Here is a 20211-nt window from a genome sequence, read left to right on the forward strand (position 1 = left end):
CTACTTAGAACAAGTACGAGTTTAGCGGATCGCAATCCGCTTACTCCAAGAGTAATTATTGCCTTAACCCAAGGCTAATTAATTATTCCGTTTAAAATCCAAAACTGACTTTTATTTATTTTTATTTGTGGCAAAGCCGCCAAATTTTCAATGTATAGATTTTCCTAAATATATTCAGTTAGACCTAAATACATGCATAACTACTGGCTACCCAGCCACATACCGTATTCTTGTTCTGGTGCAGTCACACCATGCCCATCTCATGTGACCCCCCCCTGTTACCAGGGTACGTGTTATACTTCTGATGCTGATGTGAACGGAAGGGATGACGCCGTCAAACATCAAGTTGAAATACAAGACTTCAACGAGACAGAAGCTACGACATGGGTTGCAAGTGCCATCATATGATATGCGCTCTGGTCGTGCTTCCGCTCGGGCAGGAGCTTACGTTAAGCGCATGATCGTTGATGCCGTGCCAGGAGGTGCACCGCAGTGAGAACAACACTCTGAATACGGATAATAGATCACGACGGTGGCAAGTACATCGAGTAACAGGCTTTGTTTCTTGCGAGCTGTAGTGCAAAGTTGACGACCCTTATTCTCTGGTGAACACCTTCCTAACTTCGCCAAATGTTATAACTTTTTTGAGATGATTTTTTCAATCGATGCTCCCACCTGATGATAATCTGAAAGCTGTTGAACTAGACGGCAATGATATGAAACTTTCACCCCAGTTTTTAGCTTTACTTTTTTGTCCGACCTTCAGCCGTATGAGGAGGATGCTCGTATACTGAAAAGTGAACGTACTCTCGCTCTTCAAGTGAAACAAGTTCTGGCGAAAGAATTACAGCATGTCATTGACGACTTTATTGAGCAAGATGATCCCGAAATGACTTTCAAGAAGACATATTGGTTGCTTTCCAAGCGGAATATTTTGCATCTTTCAGCATTAATCATACCATCGAGACAAAGTGTTTTGTGCGCTCGCGGTCAGTCATTGCGGAGCCAGTCACAGCTTGATCTGAGCAAAGAGCTACGGCAGCCCCGCTGATTCTTCGTCATTGCCACTAGAACTTAATGCTTAAAAAAGCGATCTCGCACCATAGGGCTCTGTGGGACCTGGTGGTGCTTCACCAACGTCTGGCTTAGACTTTCCTGAAGATGTCTAAGCAGCAAACTCATACAGCTAGCGAAGGCCCTCAGGCGAGCGACAATCTCTCTTGGACCTTGGGCCGCCAACAGAGATCCTCTCAGAACCAATTTGAGACACGGGTTTTATACCTGTCCTGTACATTCAGGGTAACATAGATGAACATATCGTGTTTCGTCCTCAAAGACGGTACTATCTTATGACGACCTAGTGGTCTGATTGGCGACCAGTGCTACCAAGTGCAACGGGGTGACCGCGCAATCGTAAACTTCGTGTAAAGTGACGTACAAAGGATGGGCAACCGACCGTGTGTAGGGCGCCGAGCCGAGAGCTCGTAAGTATACTGTACTTCATGCTTGCTCATATAAAGAGTGTATTTAAGAATCAAGGCCAGCTCAAAATGATTTTTATTATAAATGTCTTACTCTCTACATAAAAAACCTCTCCAACACATCGCGCGACGACAGCAGCCTGAATATCCCACAAACTTATTTGAGTACCACCACTTGCCCGTACCGAGTACGCACCATGATATTTCATAAATGGTGTTTCAAAATGGTACTTTTGAGCTTTGTTCTAAGTCCGAGGGACAACAGGGTAACGTGCACCATAACAGGGTATTCACCCCACCACAGTTGTAACAGCTGTAACAGGAATTGCCCAATTGTGAACACACACTTACCAAAGATAACTTAAATTAGTTGACACGCTTCAACGCCTGTTGCTCGCTTCCTGCGATCCGTTGATTTACCTGAAAGGGGAGGAAACATTTATTATGGCCAATAAGCCTCAAACGTTCTTAAACCGACAAGTGTGATAAACAGAATTAAAAGGATATACGAAAGTTAATTATATGTGGTTTACACAACATGTGTAACAATAGCTGTAGCAAAAATTTATATGTGATGAAACCACAATTTTGCGGCATCAGATTTTCTTTGACATTTGTTTCCACCAAAAAATACGTTCAGCAAATGTTTAGCGAAGTACGAAACAATCCAACGAGGTCACGAGCATTCATGTCACAATTGTAGCGTTCAGATACGGTACAATGCGCTGACACTATTTTTCAAGAGCGGTAATTATTCACATATAAGTACGACGTTTGCTGTCTCAATAACAGAAAAGTGGTCTAGGATAAGCTTTTTTAGAGAAATACGACCTTTTCAGAGACAATATGAAGACGAAGTGGGTCGATTTTAACCCTACTCCTTCAAATAAGATTCTTTCTACAACAACAAGACTGGCGGCTCGCGACTGCCACGGTGATGTACATCCCCGACTCTTCTTCGCGTGCTCGCTAATTTGCTTCGACTAGTTGCGCCGACATCCGCACCTTATTTGTAGTACCGATAATTTGCAGAGACTACGTCGCCCAGCCTAGTGTGTGTGGTGTGAACGCGTGTTGCTTGGATGGAAATTCTGTTGCCAGTGCGGTTGTCTACCTTATCATAATTCAAAACACGTAAGGTTAATTTACCATCGTCATAAAATTGAAAAATACAAATAACAAGTATGTTACTGGCGTGAGGTGCCCCTACCAACGCGATCCTTTTATCTCTTGCTTCACTTCCGAATTTGGAATCTCAAGCTCAAAGACGAAGATTTTCAGTTGGAAACTCCCAATACCGGCGCTGCGTGGTCGTACTCACCCCAGCAACTGTTCAAACATGGTGCAATTTGACGCTTTCCGTACTAAAATGCAGGCCGCTGGCCTTTCCACCGAGGCCATCAAAGCCTTTGAGTACTCGTATGAGGCCCTTGTGAGCGGCGAAACCGGAATGATACCTGAGGATGTGATCAAGCCCGTTGACAATCTGCCTTACCTTGAGAACAAAGCTGACTGCATTCGTAACTCAATCAAGGCCGATCCGGCTTTGCTGAAGGAGACTGTAGTGCTTAAGCTGAACGGCGGCTTGGGTACCAGCATGGGCTTGGACAAAGCTAAATCTTTGTTAATTGTGAAGGGTGATGACACATTTTTGGACATTATGGCGAAGCAGGTGACGGAATTGCGCGCTACGCACAAGTCTCACGTGCGGTTTGTGTTAATGAACAGTTTTAGCACTAGCGCGGACACCCTCGAGTACTTGCAGAAGTACCCAGAACTCGTCGAAGACGAGACTCTTGAGCTTCTACAGAACAAGGTGCCCAAAGTGAATGCAGCTACTATGGAACCCGCTGTATACCCACTAAATCCCTCCAAAGAGTGGTGCCCACCTGGACACGGTGATTTGTACGCAGCGCTGGCTGGATCGGGCAAGCTTGAGAAGCTGCTCGCTGATGGCGTTAAGTACATGTTCGTGTCAAACTCTGATAATTTAGGCGCGACGCTTGACTTGGACCTCTTATCGTACTTTGCACAATCTGACAAACCGTTCCTTATGGAGTGTTGTGAGCGCACGGAGAACGACAAGAAGGGTGGACACCTTGCTGAGCGTACTGTTGATGGCCGACTTATTCTTCGTGAATCTGCTCAGTGCGCTGAAGATGATGAAAAAGAGTTTCAGAACATTGAAAAGCACCGTTATTTTAACACAAATAATCTTTGGATTCGTCTGGATAAGCTTCAAGAAGAATTGATGAAGCAAGGAGGCGTTATCCGTCTGCCCATGATCAAAAACTCAAAGACTGTGGACCCCAAGGATTCGAGTTCAACCCCTGTCTTTCAATTAGAGACTGCAATGGGAGCTGCCATCGAGTGCTTTGATGGTGCTGGTGCCGTATGCGTTCCGCGCACCCGATTTGCTCCCGTGAAAAAGTGCGATGACTTGATATTGCTGCGATCGGATGCATATGTAATCACTGAGGACTACCGTCCTATAATTGCCCCCGAACGCGAGGGTGTGGCTCCTATTGTGTCTCTGGACTCTAAAAATTTTAAGTTAGTGCAGCAACTCGAGGCTGCGGTGCGCGGCAACGTGCCATCGCTGATCAAGTGCGACCGTTTGAAGGTTACTGGAGATGTTGGTTTCGCTCCTGGTGTTGTTTTTGAGGGCACTGTCGAAGTCATAAACAAAAGCCTTGAACAGAAAACTGTGCTTTCTGGCACCTACAAAGACACGACTGTGGACCTTTCAGAGCAGAAGGGCCTGGGCAAGCTGAAAGTGTCGATCGTGAAGACGACCCCTTTCAATGACCAAAAGCCAGGTACCTCAGGTCTACGTAAGAAGACTAAGACGTTTATGAGCGATAACTACCTGCAAAATTTTGTGGCTTCGGTATTCGACGCTCTTCCGGCCAAGGATCTCAATGGCGGCACTTTAGTTGTATCGGGGGATGGCCGCTATTTTAACAAAGAGGCCATTCAAATCATTTCTAAAATGGCTGTGGCTTACGGTGTCGACCGCCTTTGGATTGGCAAGGATGGTCTGCTGAGCACCCCTTGCGTTTCTGCTGTTGTGCGTGAGCGTGAGGGTGGAAGTGTTGCTTTTGGTGCATTCATTTTGTCGGCAAGTCACAACCCTGGCGGTCTGGATGAGGACTTTGGCATTAAGTACAACTGTGAAAACGGCGGCCCCGCACCCGAGAAGGTGACGAATGAGGTCTTCGCTTTGTCAAAAGTGATTACGTCTTACAAGATTGCTGCTGACTTTCCGACGATTGATCTAGGTACAGTTGGAACGACCATCGTCGATGCTGACGATGGCAGCCGATCAATTACGGTTGAGGTATTTGATTCGGCTGAACACCATGTGAGCTTGCTGAAGCAAATCTTTGACTTCCATGCTATCAAAAAGCTCGTTTCTCGCCCAGACTTTACGTTCGTCGTAGACTCTATGTCGGGTGTAAACGGCCCGTACGCTCGACGCGTGTTCGTGGAGGATTTGGGATGCAACGAGTCATGTTTACTCAATTCCACTCCCTTGGAGGACTTTGGAGGTTGCCACGCCGACCCTAACCTGACATATGCGAAGACACTGATCAAAATTATGGGTGTTGACGCTAAGGGCCTGCCGGTAGCTGACCCAGAACTGTTGCCTCCATCGTTTGGTGCCGCTTGGGATGGTGATGCCGACCGTAACATGATTTTAGGCTCGCGTTTTTTTGTTACGCCTTCAGACTCGCTTGCCATTATCGCTGCTAATTGCAAGGTGATACCGTTTTTTAAGAATGGTCTGCGTGGTGTAGCCCGTTCAATGCCTACTAGCGGTGCGGTGGATCTTGTAGCACAGAAGTTGAATGTGCCTTTTTTCGAAGTACCCACTGGATGGAAATTTTTTGGAAACCTTATGGACTCGAACGTCGTGTTTGGTAAGGAAGACTACACCCCATTTATTTGTGGCGAGGAGAGTTTCGGTACTGGCTCGAATCACATTCGCGAGAAGGATGGTATGTGGGCTGTCCTCAGCTGGCTATCGATTTTGGCTTCGAAGCAGGTGGAGGGTGCTCCATTGGTGACAGTAGAGGACATTGTTCGCGACCACTGGAAGAAATATGGCCGCAATTACTACTGCCGTTACGACTATGAAAATGTGGATAAGGCCGCTGCCGACGGCATGTTTGCTGAAATGACAAAGTTCGACGGCGTCGTTGGCAAAGAGATCAATGGCTTTAAGGTTGAAAAGGCTGATGAGTTTGAGTATGTTGATCCCGTGGATGGCAGTGTCTCTTCGCACCAGGGCATTCGTTTCTTGTTTGAGGGTGGCTCGCGTGTAGTTTTCCGGCTGTCAGGCACGGGTGTTGCTGGCGCAACCATTCGAATGTACGTCGAAAAGTATGAGGAGCCCACGGGTAATCTGGAGCAGAACGCCGCTGTGGCGCTGGAAAAGTTGATTGAGGTGGGCTTAAAGTTGTCGGATCTGGAAAAGAAAACTGGCCGCAAAGTTCCTACGGTAATCACTTAAAATGGTAGGATTACTTTCTTTGTAGTAAGGCATTTTCGTCTTGGACAATAAATAGCAAATCTCAAAAAGTTTCGATACTCATACAACTTTTATTGTTCGAAAATATCTAGATTTCGACATTTTCCTTGTTCAAAATTGATAGTATCATAATCACAGAAAGCGCTTAAGCTCCAGTCTTCTCAAAAAATTATTACAATTATTTTCTTCATGAATCCAGCATTTTATTGCTTGCCATGTGCACAATGTAACGTTGGTAGTATCTTTCAAAGAACCTGACGGTGATCGGTCCCTGCTTTCAGTAATCTGTTTGGGAGCACACACTACTTGTGCAGCGGAGCCGCCGTAGCTCTTTGCTTAGAAAAAGCTTACCAAGGTCTCCGACCTTACGTTGTCTACTAGCACCAGTATGAGTGTAGCGGAGCGCAATCCGATAATAGTACCCAAAACCTCAACCCAATGCAAATACACTCTTCCGTTCAAAATTGGAACTGTATTTATCTGTTTTATTTGCGGCAAAGCCACCTATATCTAAAACTATAAGTTTTTATAATTGAATAGTTAAACCTAGTAAACTATTCAATTATAAAAACTTATAGTTTTGCATAACTACTGGCAGTCCCGCCATGTAGTGGCTTCTTGTTACGGTGTAGCCACACCATCGTGTGATTACACCGTCTTGTGTGATCCACAGCTTCGATCTTGTGTGAACCATACTTTCAAACCAGGGTACGTGTGACCTCGTTACACCCCTATCAAAACTGTGAATACCCACAATTCAAATTTAACTGTCGCCTCGTACGAGGCTCGCGTGTCTAAGACACCTATACGTCCCCAGGACCTTCTTCACGCACTCTCTGCTCAATAAGCCTTGTGTCTATGACACGCATGACACTCAACATCGCTGGCTCCGAGAGCGCCCGTTGGCAGAGCCCTTCTTCGCCTCCTGCACGCGGTGCGAGTCCTGACAGTACGTCCGCGGCTTCAGGGAAAACACCTCCTAAGCCCTCGGCAACCGATCGCCGCACACCGCGCCCGCCACGGGCGACGGATTTCCTCGTCGAGAATTCGGAGGAAGTTGACTACAAGTCGGATACTCCATTCACAAGATGGAAAAAAGAGGATGATGGGGTGCGTCAATGGTGCGACGTGAGCCCTACTCGAACCATGCGGACACCGTGTCCGTTTCCCGACTTCTTGTCTTCCGAGAGAAGTGGTATCATTACCAATCGCCTCAACGAGGCACAGGAGCAGCAGTTGAAGGCTGCCCACAGGGCGGCTCTCATCCACTCGTATCTACGTTCGGTCCTAGACCTTCATGTGGAATACGGCTTTTGCTCGGCGGATCCCGCTACTGAAGCGAAAAACGCGATCATTCGATCGTTAGGCGCCTACGTAGTCGGGACCCACACTACACAAGCCGAGCATGAATAACGAAAAGCTGTCCGAGCTCCTTTTTGGGACCACAAAAAATCTCCAGGGATCGGTACCGCGCTCGACTTCGAGCTCAAAACGGAGCCGATCCTGTACCCGCAATTCAGACTTTTTGTGGTGCTCGCCCCTGGTAAAACCGCCGCAGATGATGATGAGCTCTTTTAACGATCGATACAGCGACAACTTTCCTCGCTGTCTAACTTACGGCGGAGCCATAACGAAGCGGACGTGCGCGTGGAGCGCCATCTTCGGTTCGAGATTGCCAAGCTCAAGGCGCGACGCCGACTTCCTACGTATTGACATATGGATCAACCCATCACGCACCCGCGAGCTCTATGGCTTCTCACACGGGTGAGTCTTCGACCACAGCAGCTCAGGGCCATAGCTTGAGCTCGCTCATGGCCCTTCGGCCTCCCGGGATACTGCCGAGAAGTGCGGGGCGTACGACGACGTGGAACGTCATGATCCCTCTGATCATAAACGTCCACGACGTCTGGACAGTCTTGCCGAATTGGCACCTAAAACACCCACGATTTCTCGAGTTTGAGTATCACCACCACTTCATAAGATACTGGGTTTGACCCTTTCGACGACGTCGATCCACACGGCTTTCCACGTGATAATGGACGTCACCGCTCTCGTGAAGAAGCGTCAGCAGCGGACGATGACGACTTGATCGATCGCCGTCCGATGACTTGCGATGGCCTTCGAGCGCTTGAGGACAAAGTCCATTGTCTTCACATCGTACCAAGGTTGCATACCGCTGTGCGGAAGATCTCGAGAACTTCGATCGCTAAGTGTACCGATTGCCTCAAATTGAGGATTATCGCGCTCCGTCGGATCGGCTCCTAGCCGTCGAGCAGACGAATACGTCACTTCACGCGACGGTGGAGCGCCTTGCGCCGTTGGAAACAGAAATTTTTGCACTCTGTGCCCAGAACCAGATGCTGGTTCAGCATCTGGGTGCCCGAGCGCCTTTGGGTGCCGCACCGGCGCCAACGTGTCCACTTTCACTTACCCCGGATCCCGGGGCGGCTTAAGCAAGCCCATGTGAAACGCCGGCTTGGTATGCATCTTACTCGGAAGGCTTATACACAAGGCCTTGCTTGGCCGCGACCTTTAAAGGTATAAACCGTGAATGGAGCTTCGGAGTAAAGTCAGAAGACACTTCATGTGTCGGAAGGTTTTAGCATCTAAGAAAACCATACCTCCGACCTCAACAATTTCAACATTTCTCCTGCTTCTTCCGTCTGCATATTCTTTTTTACATGACGTGGCTTTCAGCCACCTCATCGCAAACGCGTCGTAAGATACTCAACCTGGCAGACAGGAAGTCATCGACTTCTTTACGCACAGTGAGGGGGCTGATATCCGCTAGCCGCTCGGCTATTCCTTCCCCACCAAGCCCTGCGCCATGGGATGGCGATGTCAGCGGGACGCGAGGATTAACAAGTCCGTTCACGTAGAGCGGCGTGTAGCCGATAGACGCATGCACTGCATTGTTCAGAGCGAGCTCCACGAGTGGGCAGCATGGCGCTCCAGCGCTTCGGCCTCTCAGCGTATAGGCTGCAAAGCACGTCTTCAACGACGCGATTAATGCGCTCAGTTTAACCATCGGTCCGCTGATGGTCCGCTGTTGACATATTGAGCTTAATGCTGAAAATTGTTGGGCAAAGGTTCCCGGCGAATCGTTGGTCTCTTTCAGATACAATTGACTCCGGGAGTCCAGGTTGTCGAAAGACACGATCCACGAACAGCATCGCTGTACCCACACCGTCGATGGTGTCCGGCACTTCCTGAAGATGAGCCATCTTGCTCAAACGGTCGACAAAGACCACCAGACCCGTATTGCCTGCCGAGTCCTTCTGCAATCCAAACAAAATGTCCATACTCATAGACTGCCAACATCCGGAGGATACGATAAACAGGCCAGCGACGCCGCCGATTTATAAGAGGATTTCACTCTTTGACGCGTCTCACGTGCGCATGTGCTCGTCCAATTGTACAGGTTGGGCTACCAGTAGTGGCAACCCACAGAGCTGTAGATCTTCTCACGACCGAGGTGACCACTGAGTGGGGTGTCGTGGGCTTCATAGAGGATACGGTATTTTAAGTCATCATCATGACAAACCACAACTCGTGGAAAATCCGGCGAGTCGGTGCTATAATACAGCAACCCGTTAATCAATGAATATCGATGCAAATGTAAGCGCAGTCGCGACAACTTCTCGTCTGAGTTTCCAAGCTCCTTGCCCCCGAGAGCCTGTAGCAGCACTACTCACATACTATCACCCGCGTATGCTGCGCGGATCAAATCCGTCACTGACGACGTCACCGTCGTAACATAAGCAAGCTCACAATTTGGTCTGCGTGACAATGCATCAGCCGAAGCATTCTGCTTTTCTGGCTTATACTTCACCTCAAAGTTTTATCCTACAAAGAATGAGAGCCACCTGGCCATCCTCTGTGAGAGGTGAGGCGATTGAATCGCAGTGCGCAGTGACGCATGATCTGTGTAGATCGCAGATGCTTTTGAGCCAAGCAGGTGCACTCAGTTCTCCCCCGATAGGGCGCCCCGCGCCTACTGGGTGGTCTCGTTTTCCCGCGACAAACAATACTGGTTAGTAGCGGGACGTCGGTCTGACGAACTTTGACGCGCCTTTGGCAGGGCAAAAGCAGTCCGAAGGTGATGGGTGTCTGTACAAACAAAACACCGTTGGGTGTTTACACGCTGCTCAGCAGCTCGAAGCTCTCCCTCGTCTTTCTCAGCAGTGCTGAGATCCATTGGCTCAGGCCCGCTTGACGAGCTCTGAGGATGCGCATTCCAACCAAATTCGTGCCAACTTGAAGTTGGATTTGGCATTCAATGCCACGTTCACCGTTTCTTCAAAAGAAGACAGATGCACACGTAAATCTTCCATTCTGGTCTCGCCAGTGCGGAGGCTATCCATAAAGGCGGTCGCTGCGACCGCCTTGGGTAGAGGATCTGCTGCCATCCTGGCAATTAGAGCTCTCAACCTTTGGACAAAGTCCACTAAATTTTTCTTGCCCTGCCGGGCGGCAAGGAAACTCGATCTCACGCGGTATGCCTGATTAGGCGGCAAAAACACTCACAGAAGCTGACGCTTCAACTCCTATCAGCAGAGGAACACTGCTTCAAACGAAGCACCGCGCGTTACTGCTCATTCTCGCGCTCGGCCCCCGAGCTTGGAGATGGCTAGCACCACGCGCTGTTGCTCGGTTTGAAGCATGTGCTATATCTTACCTTGTGAAGGTCTAGGCCTAAAAACTTTTCTTCGCAGCTTATAATTTTTGGACACTCGACATCAGTTTCCGAGGTTTGGGAATCACCAAATCTTTACCAGAAAAGACGTGCATGCTGCCGAAGTTTAAGTCGATCAATGGCTCCTGGCATCGAAGCCACGATACCCTAGGATAAGACTGTAATCTCGAATCCGATCCAGAAGGAGATAGTGTTTCACGCTGTCAAGCCTTAGAGTCTTACAAAAAAGTGCTCAGAGGAGTCTTGACGCATTTTCACCGCAAGATGCGAAGATACTGTACCTGTATTCGGCATCTGTGCACTGTATAATGTTTTCGACAGTCTCACGTTTTGCATAATTACACAACTCTCCTTATTCTATCAAGACTTTCCGAGACTTTAAAATGAGCAGGAAGCAAAAGCGCTTTTGGTGCGGAAGAAAAGCTTTTGTGGCTTTGGTGGAGCAACTGCGGTTGTCTGTTTTATCTAGCAAATACATTGCTTGGTGTTTCAGAAAGAATTGGAAGGCAGAAGCGGTAGTGAGCTGCGCTATTGGAATGATATAGTAAATACAGTTTGTATATCGCACTCTACCTCTAACGAATGACTGTATTTCGTAATCCCAAATGTGTTTACCTGGTGTTGCGCCTTGTAATAACTGTTTACTGGTGTATTCTATGCCAGAGCCGGTGGAAAGTATAAGCAACTGTAAATAAGGGCATGATTTTGAAGTTATTTCGATGAATCATCCATGTCAAGATCTGACCACTCCGCTGAGTTGACATGACCGTGTGACGCACCTATCGTGCAATGCGAGTTGCTTCACTGAGATATGGCTAAAATGATGGAGCAACCGGAGCAATCATTAGGGTTGTAATGTTTACTGTATCCGGCAAAAGCTCGAATTGATATTGGAGAAAAATCATTGAAGATGCTTGCGAAAAATTGCAAGCTAGTGAAGACATCGAAATGCTACGGGTGATACTTGACAAGGAGGTTACCTTATCATACAACTGAATAATTGTTCTTTTGAAGACACCCTCAGAGCACTGAGTGCAAGGAGCAGACAACTTTGTTCGATAAAATTTACGACTTGGCGTCGATAGGCTCGCCATGTGTGTTACCCTTGGTTAAGAGGATGCGTAATGAACATTGACTCCGTTTCTGAAGCCATGTACTGTGTCACGCGTCGATGACCCTTACCAAGGAAACGATGTGATGCCATTTTAGCTTTCTTCCAAGAAAAGATGCGGATGTTGATGTGAGCTAGAAAAATCTTATTTGATACCAGCTTTCTGTACCGTAAGGATAGAAACAAGGGGCGGTTTGCGCATGTGTATGTGAAGCTTACTGCAGCCACAAAATGTCAATTTCTAGGAATGAGGCGCTTCAGAACAGCATGATTGACTGAGTTTTGTTTAGTACCCTTGACTTGGTTGATTATTTTTGTAGACTAATCACGAGGAACTTCGATTTTTTCTTACTGCGGTAAATCTTCCGAGTGGGATACTCTGGAAGCGACTGGTTATGCCACAGAAAATGTCTACTGCACCAGAGCGTTTTATTTATCTTGCAATGCAGCCGCTCTGGCACATCGTGCCTAATCAAAATCAAGGGGAGTTGGATGTGGTGATCCATAAAAGACACTCGCGAGCAGCGCTCGATGCTGTGCGACTAAATTTGCGGTTTGACAATGCCCTGGGCATCGACGAGATCCTCTAACTGAGTTGCTTCATTGGAAAAAGTTGTCTGCGGACAGATCCTGCAGCGATTGATACCATCATAGATTGACCCGACTCCGACAAAATTTAGAAAGTGGCCTAGTATGACAAACTACTGCACAAGTATAGTGCAACTTATGCCGACATGGTGTACCTCCTCTCAGATTTTCTGAAAATTGGTTAACAAATGGTGCTTGCGTGCTGCTATGAGGCTTTAAGCAAAATCCTCATGCGTACCTCAATATTAATTTTTCTGAATCTTGGTCATCCACTTCATGTTGTCTGAAACGTGTCAGCATTTGCTATAGCCGTGCTTTATTCAAGCAGATGCCTAGGGTGTGACAGCGTAATCGCTTTTGAATCACCCCGGTTTTAGGTTGTCAGTAAGGAACTACCAGCTCACAACATGGAGCTTATTGTCATAAAGTACGCATTTATATATACAGGGAGCACCTGCCTGTTTGGATCTTAGCCATTTGAATATGTATAGATCACGCATTTGACACGCACAGCGGCGCTGTCAATAACGTTCTAGTAAATATTTCTCGTGGCTGAGTGTGCAGATTTAAGCTATGTCGGCTAAAATATGTAGACTTTAGACAATGTCATGAAGTCGCCAACTGATGACAATGCATACAGCGTACGGGTCAGAAGGCGACAAGTGTAGCACTGTCAGAGATTTGGAAGCAAGGCAAATTCTAACTAAGATACCGCTTTATCGCACCGTTTGTTTGATTTTTTCTTTACTCCAAGTCTTGCTGCATCACCACACTGAAACATTAACGCTCAGCGTGCGGTGATAACTCATGACGATGACCCCAGGTACCAGATGCACTTTTTGGCACATAATGCATCTTGATCTGGCCATGCTGGTGGCCAAGTGGGTTAGCAGATAAGCACGCACGTAAAAAATGTGACAAGGGGAAAACCCTCTCCGAGTGCGTAAATACGTTTGGCCAGCTACCCGGTTGAAGCATAACTTTGGCAGTCCAAAAGTATGGAGTCTATATTTGATTCCTTTGGATGAGTCTGGTAATTTTGGCCGTGTAGCCTTTGCAAATCGTCCGAGGACAATGGCCCATTCCACTTCTCTCTCCACAACCGTCCTCAGTCAAGCTATTTCTTTTCGCCAACATGGCTTGCTGTTGGCCACTAAGGATCAATACTCTTGCTTAATAAAAAGAAATAGCGAACCCGATCAGAGTACCAATGATCAGTTTTGACAAGTGAAGCCGAACATACGCAAACAGATGGATAGACGCAACGCGCCAATCGCTTGGTGTAGAAAATCCCCCTCAAGCAATTTGCAAAGAGAAGAACATGCTGGGCTGAGCTGCATCCACTCGATAGGTTTGCGCTAAATAAGCAGTACGTCCACTTCAAGCTTATGCTACTTTTAGTAAATGGTTTTGTAATCTCCTCGGTGCATTTGATGCATTTATTCCGGCTATAGCGCTGATCACATTTACTGACTAATATCTTCTCGGCTACGCTTAACAGCGAAATCAACATTTTATCCCAAAGAGATTTAGCGTCGTGCGAAAGGTGCGCGTCACTTCGGCTGAGATACAGAATGAGTAATAGTGACACGCCGATGCCAGAGGAGGGCGTGTTACACACGAATGTAATGTGGGGCAAAAGTTCTTGAATGCAACTATAATTACCTGCATATTTGAAATTAATTGGCTTAGCTGCGACCGCGCGACGTCGGATGGTCACTATCGTAGCGAAAAAGGGATTGATCTTCACGATAAGAGACTCGAAGATATTGCGAAACACATCCAGATCTGAGTGGGTTTTGAAGAAGTCCTACCTTGATTCCGATCACACGAGCTAGATGTATACGAAACGCTAAGTATAGCGAGAGCAGTGTCATTATCCTCCCCTGTAGCTGATCTTGTCACTGCTGTAGGGCAGCAATACGGTGCTGAGCCGCCATGGGTATAACAAACCCACTAGTTCGATGACATAGCTTAAACAGAGCATTTGGGAACTACCCCAATGTTAGAAGCGTTAGCACGCCGAGAGAGTCGACTTGCCGCCATAAATGAGAGAGAAAACGAAGCCAGCCGGATGAGAACATTGTTCGCCAGTACTGCTCGTTGTGCGACGGGTTGTCCACTCAACAAGGAATGGAAAGTGAGGCAGTAGGAACAATAGTGTGGCTACCGATTCATGTGAAGCGGAAGTGATATTTAAAAGTGATTGAATTTAAGGCCCTATCTCAGCGGGGTTGATCTAGCGCCGTTGCCGGTTAAGCCTCGGCGCACTCTCGGCCATTTTCCCCCCTGAAAACGAAGCAAGATCACCAGGCATCGCGTGTGTTCCATTGCATTCTGATTTTGAGACTTGAAGTAGCTGCGTCATGGCGATGAGCTGGGCTGTTAGCAGCAAGACTTTTATGTGATGTGTTTCCACCTCGACATCCACAATGGCCTGAATCTTTGCGATCCAAGCATTTAATGACGCGATAGTCGGATCTCTACTTTACTGGAGCTGGTTTGTAAAGCTGCCGAAAAGTTGAGCTAATGAGCGTTCCCCACCCGATGCGCGAATTGAGTGCGATATTTTTTGTTACTTTCGCAACATTCAAGGCCAAAGCTGCTGATCTCATGGAGGTACGCGTTCACCTCAACTTTTGCGACAAGCGCAGATAGCACCTAAGGAATGGCGACCTGAGGGGTCAAAGTGCGCTCTTCAAAGATTTTTCGGCGTCGTTTTAGCTCTCTGTTGGAGTGGACACCGCAGCGCATAGGCGTGAAAGAGCTCCACCCTGGCGCGACGAGCAACACCAGATCATTGTAATCAATGATCCCGACGTCTCTATAAGTACGCGATAGTCGCTGCAACTTTTGCGCTTGCAGACGGGCAACATGGGTTTCATGGGTCAAGTCCAACCTATTGGATCAGAAGAGAATGAATTGAGTGGGTAATTAGTGCAGTAACGTAGTGGAGCATTGAAAACTCCGCATTCTTACTGAGCTCTCCATCCGTGTCTCTCTGCGAGCGGAAATGGCAGGACAAGTTCGCAAAAACGCTTGACCTTTTCATCTCATACACCTTGCTCACCTGATCAAAAACGGTTTTATGGCCATTGACCACAAAAGATCGCGTCTTTCTTGCAGGCTCTACAAGCCATTCAGCGATATGTAAAGGAGAGGACTCCTGATCCGAGTATAATATTAGGAATAGGAGCTGTTAGGTGCAAATGATCGGAGTGAAAGTACAAACGGGAGGGTGTACGATGTCATGAAGTGACAGAAGTGTAATTGTCAGTGTGATTCAGATAAAGGGGGGTTTGTAAGGTACATGGTTTACGTTTGCCTTATGTAATGGGCCACGCTTAGCCATTACATGAAGGTACCTTTTGTCTGCATTATGGGAATTATATGTGTCATCCTTTACGGAGACAGAAACATTTTGTAATGGGCTACACTTAGCCATTTCATAAAGGTACATTGAAGTACCTTCTGTATGTATTGTGGGAATTAATTAACGAAGATTACGGTATGGTGCTCCCAAAAAACATACGTGATTTCTTTTATAAAGTCACAACCGTTCTGTGTGAGACAAAATGCTACTTCCTACTTGAGGACATGTACTAGTGACGAGACCGACGTGTATCTGTCTCTAGAAGTGGGTGGCGTAAGCCGGTCAATTCTACAGGATACTTTCCACAAAATTTGAAAATCAAGCTTTCGAAGCGGTGACGTAAGCCAGTTCCTTCTACTCGAATCTTATAAGAAAGTTGAAGTTCAATTTTTCGAAATTCAAGCTCCTTACACCCATGATCTCTTATTAGTTGAAGCTGAGGTTCAACCTCAGTACACCCTTGAGTTATAAAGCAGGAACCCAATGTCTTACCAGTAAAATCGCTTGGAACCGTTGGGGTATTTTGCAAGTAGCTAGGAACCAAAACTCATTTTGGATTTTGCTGCAAATTTTCCTTTAAGGTATTAAATCCCTCCAAATTGGAGCTGTTCTTATCTCTCTACGTCGGAAATCGCTTTCTTGTCGCACAAGCGTGTGTGTTGTGTTTGAGCAACTGATTGTGAACAGCACTTCCTTACACCTGGTAGCAATTTGAGCGGTCTTTCCAACGACACTCAATTTTGGTTTGACGACGCGGCTACTGAGCACGTCGCGCATTCCAGTCCAAACCATACTCTTGTCCTTGTCCGAGTGACATGGAAGGAGTTGGGTAACGCTTAGTCACTCAGTCCATCAAAAATGCAAACTGAGGTGTTGGCGAATGAGATGTTTCCTCATTTGTCTTAACATGAGTGGACGACACTCGTGCGGATGCGAGAAGTCATCGGTGAACCTGCAGCGGTCAGCTTACTGCAGTCGTCTTCGCCGGATGACTAGAAGAACGCAACCGTCAGTTTCATGCAACATGAGATTATGGAATCATGAAAGCAGGTCGCAATCCCTGTTTCTTCATACATAATGATGCCTCTGAAACCGAACGTGTCTTTGTACTAGCGTGGAGAGAACGAGCATCTCTTACGAAAGCTTGTCAGAGTGGATGCAGCAATCACTGCAAGACAACTGAGACCCCTTGCAGCAAGTGTTATTCTCAATGATTAACTTTGCGGGTCATGCAAAGTTTTGGGCGTATAGTAAGCGTTTAACGGATCGAAACTGTTTTTCGGCTACGAACACTTCACAGTCGAGCTAACGAGAGCGTTTAAACCACAACAAAGTAAGTTCAGTACCCTTGCCAAGTTCTTGAAGCTTTTCAAGTTCGTAACGACCTACAGTCGTGTGCACTGTTCTTGAAGCATTTCAAGTTCGTAACGACCTACAGTCGTGTGCACATCGTGCTTGCTACTCGGTACCAAGCATTGTTGACGAGCCAGTTGACGTTTTCACACAGGTTGGGTATAAGTTATGATAGATTGATACGAAATCAATAGCTCTATGCGGGTTTAAGTTATGATAGATTGATACGAAATCAATAGCTCTATGAGTATCTAAAGGTACTGGACGACGCTGCTCCGTGAGTACTTTAAGGCGCTTAACGACGCCATTAACCGTGCGATGCAAGAAAAAAGCAAGGCAAGTTTGCTGGCGTCGTTCCAAGACAAACGCGTCAGTCGACTGCTACAGGTGATGGTCCAGAGACAATAGACTTGTCGTACATGCCACGCCTAGAAGTGATCGTCCTCGCAACGATGAAAAGTGTTTCCGGTGTGGGTAACTGGGCCATTTTACTCGCAACTGCTGAGTGTCTGTTCCGAGTCGGTAACAAACACAGGGTATGACCACGAACGTTATAAAAGTCGTCGGGTCAGACGCTCCCAAGGGTAAAAAACGGAAACGACCAGAAGGAGCGAGGCTTCCTCCCGTCTGGACCCGAAAAGAGAACTGTAGAAGCTGTGGATACACAGAACTCTGATTCGAACGTGCCTGATGCATATGCAATTCCACTTTGAGAGATACTAGTGCCAGGCAAAGCGCACCTTTTTGATCCAAAAGTCTTTGCAGATGGTTATGAGAGACCACAACGAGCTTTGCTGGCACTGGTTTGTCGAAAAAAATTGTTTGAGCGCAAGTTACAACTGAGAATGGTGTTTAGCCTGTCCAATGTGAAACGAGAAATGATCATTCGTCAAGCGAGCATATCCACAATGACGATGCCAAACCAATCATTTGCTTGGCAACGAAGCTTGACGATTTCCAAGGTGAAGGCGTGCATATCTTTCTTGTCATCAATCACAAGTTCGATATCATCCGAGGTATACCATGGTTGAAGCGTTATTGGCCTAGCATTGACTGAACAAATATAAAGATTGTTGTTACCAGGTGGTGCGCTAACTCTAGCTGACGGACGAAGTGGTATGGCGTCTGTAACTGTTAAAGAAGTTACAGACGTCCTAAATGATATTGTGGTGCGCGATGGCCCCCACGTTCAAATGGCAAATTCAAAAAGACGAAAGTAATGACATTAATGAAACATGACGCAGTCAAGCGCCAAAAACATTATGTCTTCTTTGCCATCGACATTGATGAAGAATAATGGGACTAGAGACATAAACCGTTCCAAAAGAAAAAAGAAGGCTCCCAAGATTAGTATTCCGTCAAGCATTTTGTAAGCCGTTGATCAGGGTACAAGCTGTCTTGATAAAGGAAGAATTTAAGAATAAGACACTTCGAGCGAGTTCGTGAATGTTGTGGCCTACAACAGAGAAGGAGAAATATCCTTATAACTATTTTGAGCTAGGTTAAATTCTCAAAGAAATACCTTTAAACTTGAGACGTCAATGTTATCCGTCACGTGATGATGAAAAATCATTTAAATTGGTTTTTTTGCCGTTGATGAGCAAGAAGATGCTGAAGCGTAGCCTGGCGAAAGGAAAACTTTTGCAAATATGTGCAATCGTCGAAAAATCTATCGACGAAGACATCAATACAGCAGAAGTACTTGATGAGAAGACACGGACGGAAATGTTTGATGAGCAGTCGTGTTACGCTCTAAGGACAAACCTTTTGAATGAATCTGCCAATGAATATGCTGATACCTTTCCTTACAAGGTATCGGGCGAATTGCCATCTGACAAAGGCATTCGTCATGAAATTGACGTAGCTCCTGGTACAAAGTATTGTATCAAACGGCAGTGGCGTCGCCAAAAGAAAAAGTCTGTGTAATTTAAAAGTTCTTTGAGCAGCGACAGAAGGCTAGTCATGTGCGTGAGATCAAGTTTTCGCACTGAAGTCCTTTCTCCTGTGTTATGAAAGCGACGGGAGGTTGCGCATTGTTCACTGGTTCGACAAAATAAATGCACATCCATATCTGTTCAGACTCCATTTCACGCAGGAATATTATTTTTGATGGATTGGTTGGCAGTACTGTTTTCAGTGCTATCAATTTCAAAGATTTATTATCAAATAAGAATGCGCGAAAATGATACAGTCAGTACCCCCAGTGGTAAGCTGTGGGAATAATTAGAAATGCAACAAGGTTTGAAGAGCGCTCCCGCGACTTTCGATTGAACGATCACGAATCTTCTTTATCCACTTAGAGAGCTTGCATCGAGTTACTTTGATGATATATATGTAAATGGTTAGAAAACAGATGAGAAAGAAGTCTGAAGTCGATATTTGTCTTGATCATCTTCGTCAAGTCTTCCAAGTTATGCGAGAGAAAAAACGCCACACCAACCTATAAAGTGCATCTTTTGCACCAAATATCCTTGTTCTAATTTGCTCTGTGTGCAATAATGGCGTTCGTGTAGATAAAAAAACAAAGCTTCAAATGATTGGCCTGCCAAACAAAAGAAAATAAGTAAACAATAGTGGGGCTTGGTTAACTATTAACACAAATACACGCGCAATTATACAGTGTTGGTGCAACCCTAACGACTATCTAAATATGAACGTTAAGTGGGGATGGTCAAAGGATCACAAGAAGCTAATTGCCGATGAAAAAAAGAGATTATGAGAATCTCCTGTCCTTACGATTACAAACCACTTTGATCCCTTTCATGTGGTCTGCGATGCAACTGATTATGTAATCAGTTGTGCATTGATGCAACACGATGATGAGGGTTGAGAGCGAGTTGTACCGTATCAGTTGCGACAACTCCGGCCCAAAAAACGAAATTATCTAGTTCGTGACAAAGCGCTTTTAGCAATGAAGTATGCTTTGGTCAAGTTCCGTGTGTACTTGATTGAAGAGGCTTTTGTAACGGGTTTACACGAACCCTAATAACAGGGGCGTGTGTCACACGAGATGTGCGTGGTGTGACCACACCCAAACAAGAATACGGTACGGGGCTAGGTAGCCAGTAGTTATGC

At 46.4% G+C, this 20211-nt stretch overlaps 2 protein-coding genes across 2 annotated transcripts; both read left to right on the forward strand.

Annotated features, from left to right (window-relative positions):
- Positions 1 to 2850: 2850 nt before the first annotated feature.
- PHALS_09076 (udp-glucose-pyrophosphorylase phosphoglucomutase) lies at positions 2851 to 5997 on the forward strand (the record flags this gene model as incomplete). The annotated part of the gene is made up of 1 exon (XM_024724511.1): positions 2851 to 5997. One exon carries the CDS (start codon positions 2851 to 2853, stop codon positions 5995 to 5997), a length of 3147 nt encoding a protein of 1048 aa, XP_024575380.1.
- Positions 5998 to 18732: 12735 nt separating this feature from the next.
- PHALS_09077 (reverse transcriptase) lies at positions 18733 to 19062 on the forward strand (the record flags this gene model as incomplete). The annotated part of the gene is made up of 1 exon (XM_024724512.1): positions 18733 to 19062. One exon carries the CDS (start codon positions 18733 to 18735, stop codon positions 19060 to 19062), a length of 330 nt encoding a protein of 109 aa, XP_024575381.1.
- Between the last annotated feature and the right edge of the window lie 1149 nt (positions 19063 to 20211).

This window comes from Plasmopara halstedii (assembly GCF_900000015.1).
Source record: "Plasmopara halstedii genome assembly, contig: Scaffold_350, whole genome shotgun sequence".
NCBI classification, from domain to species: domain Eukaryota; phylum Oomycota; class Peronosporomycetes; order Peronosporales; family Peronosporaceae; genus Plasmopara; species Plasmopara halstedii.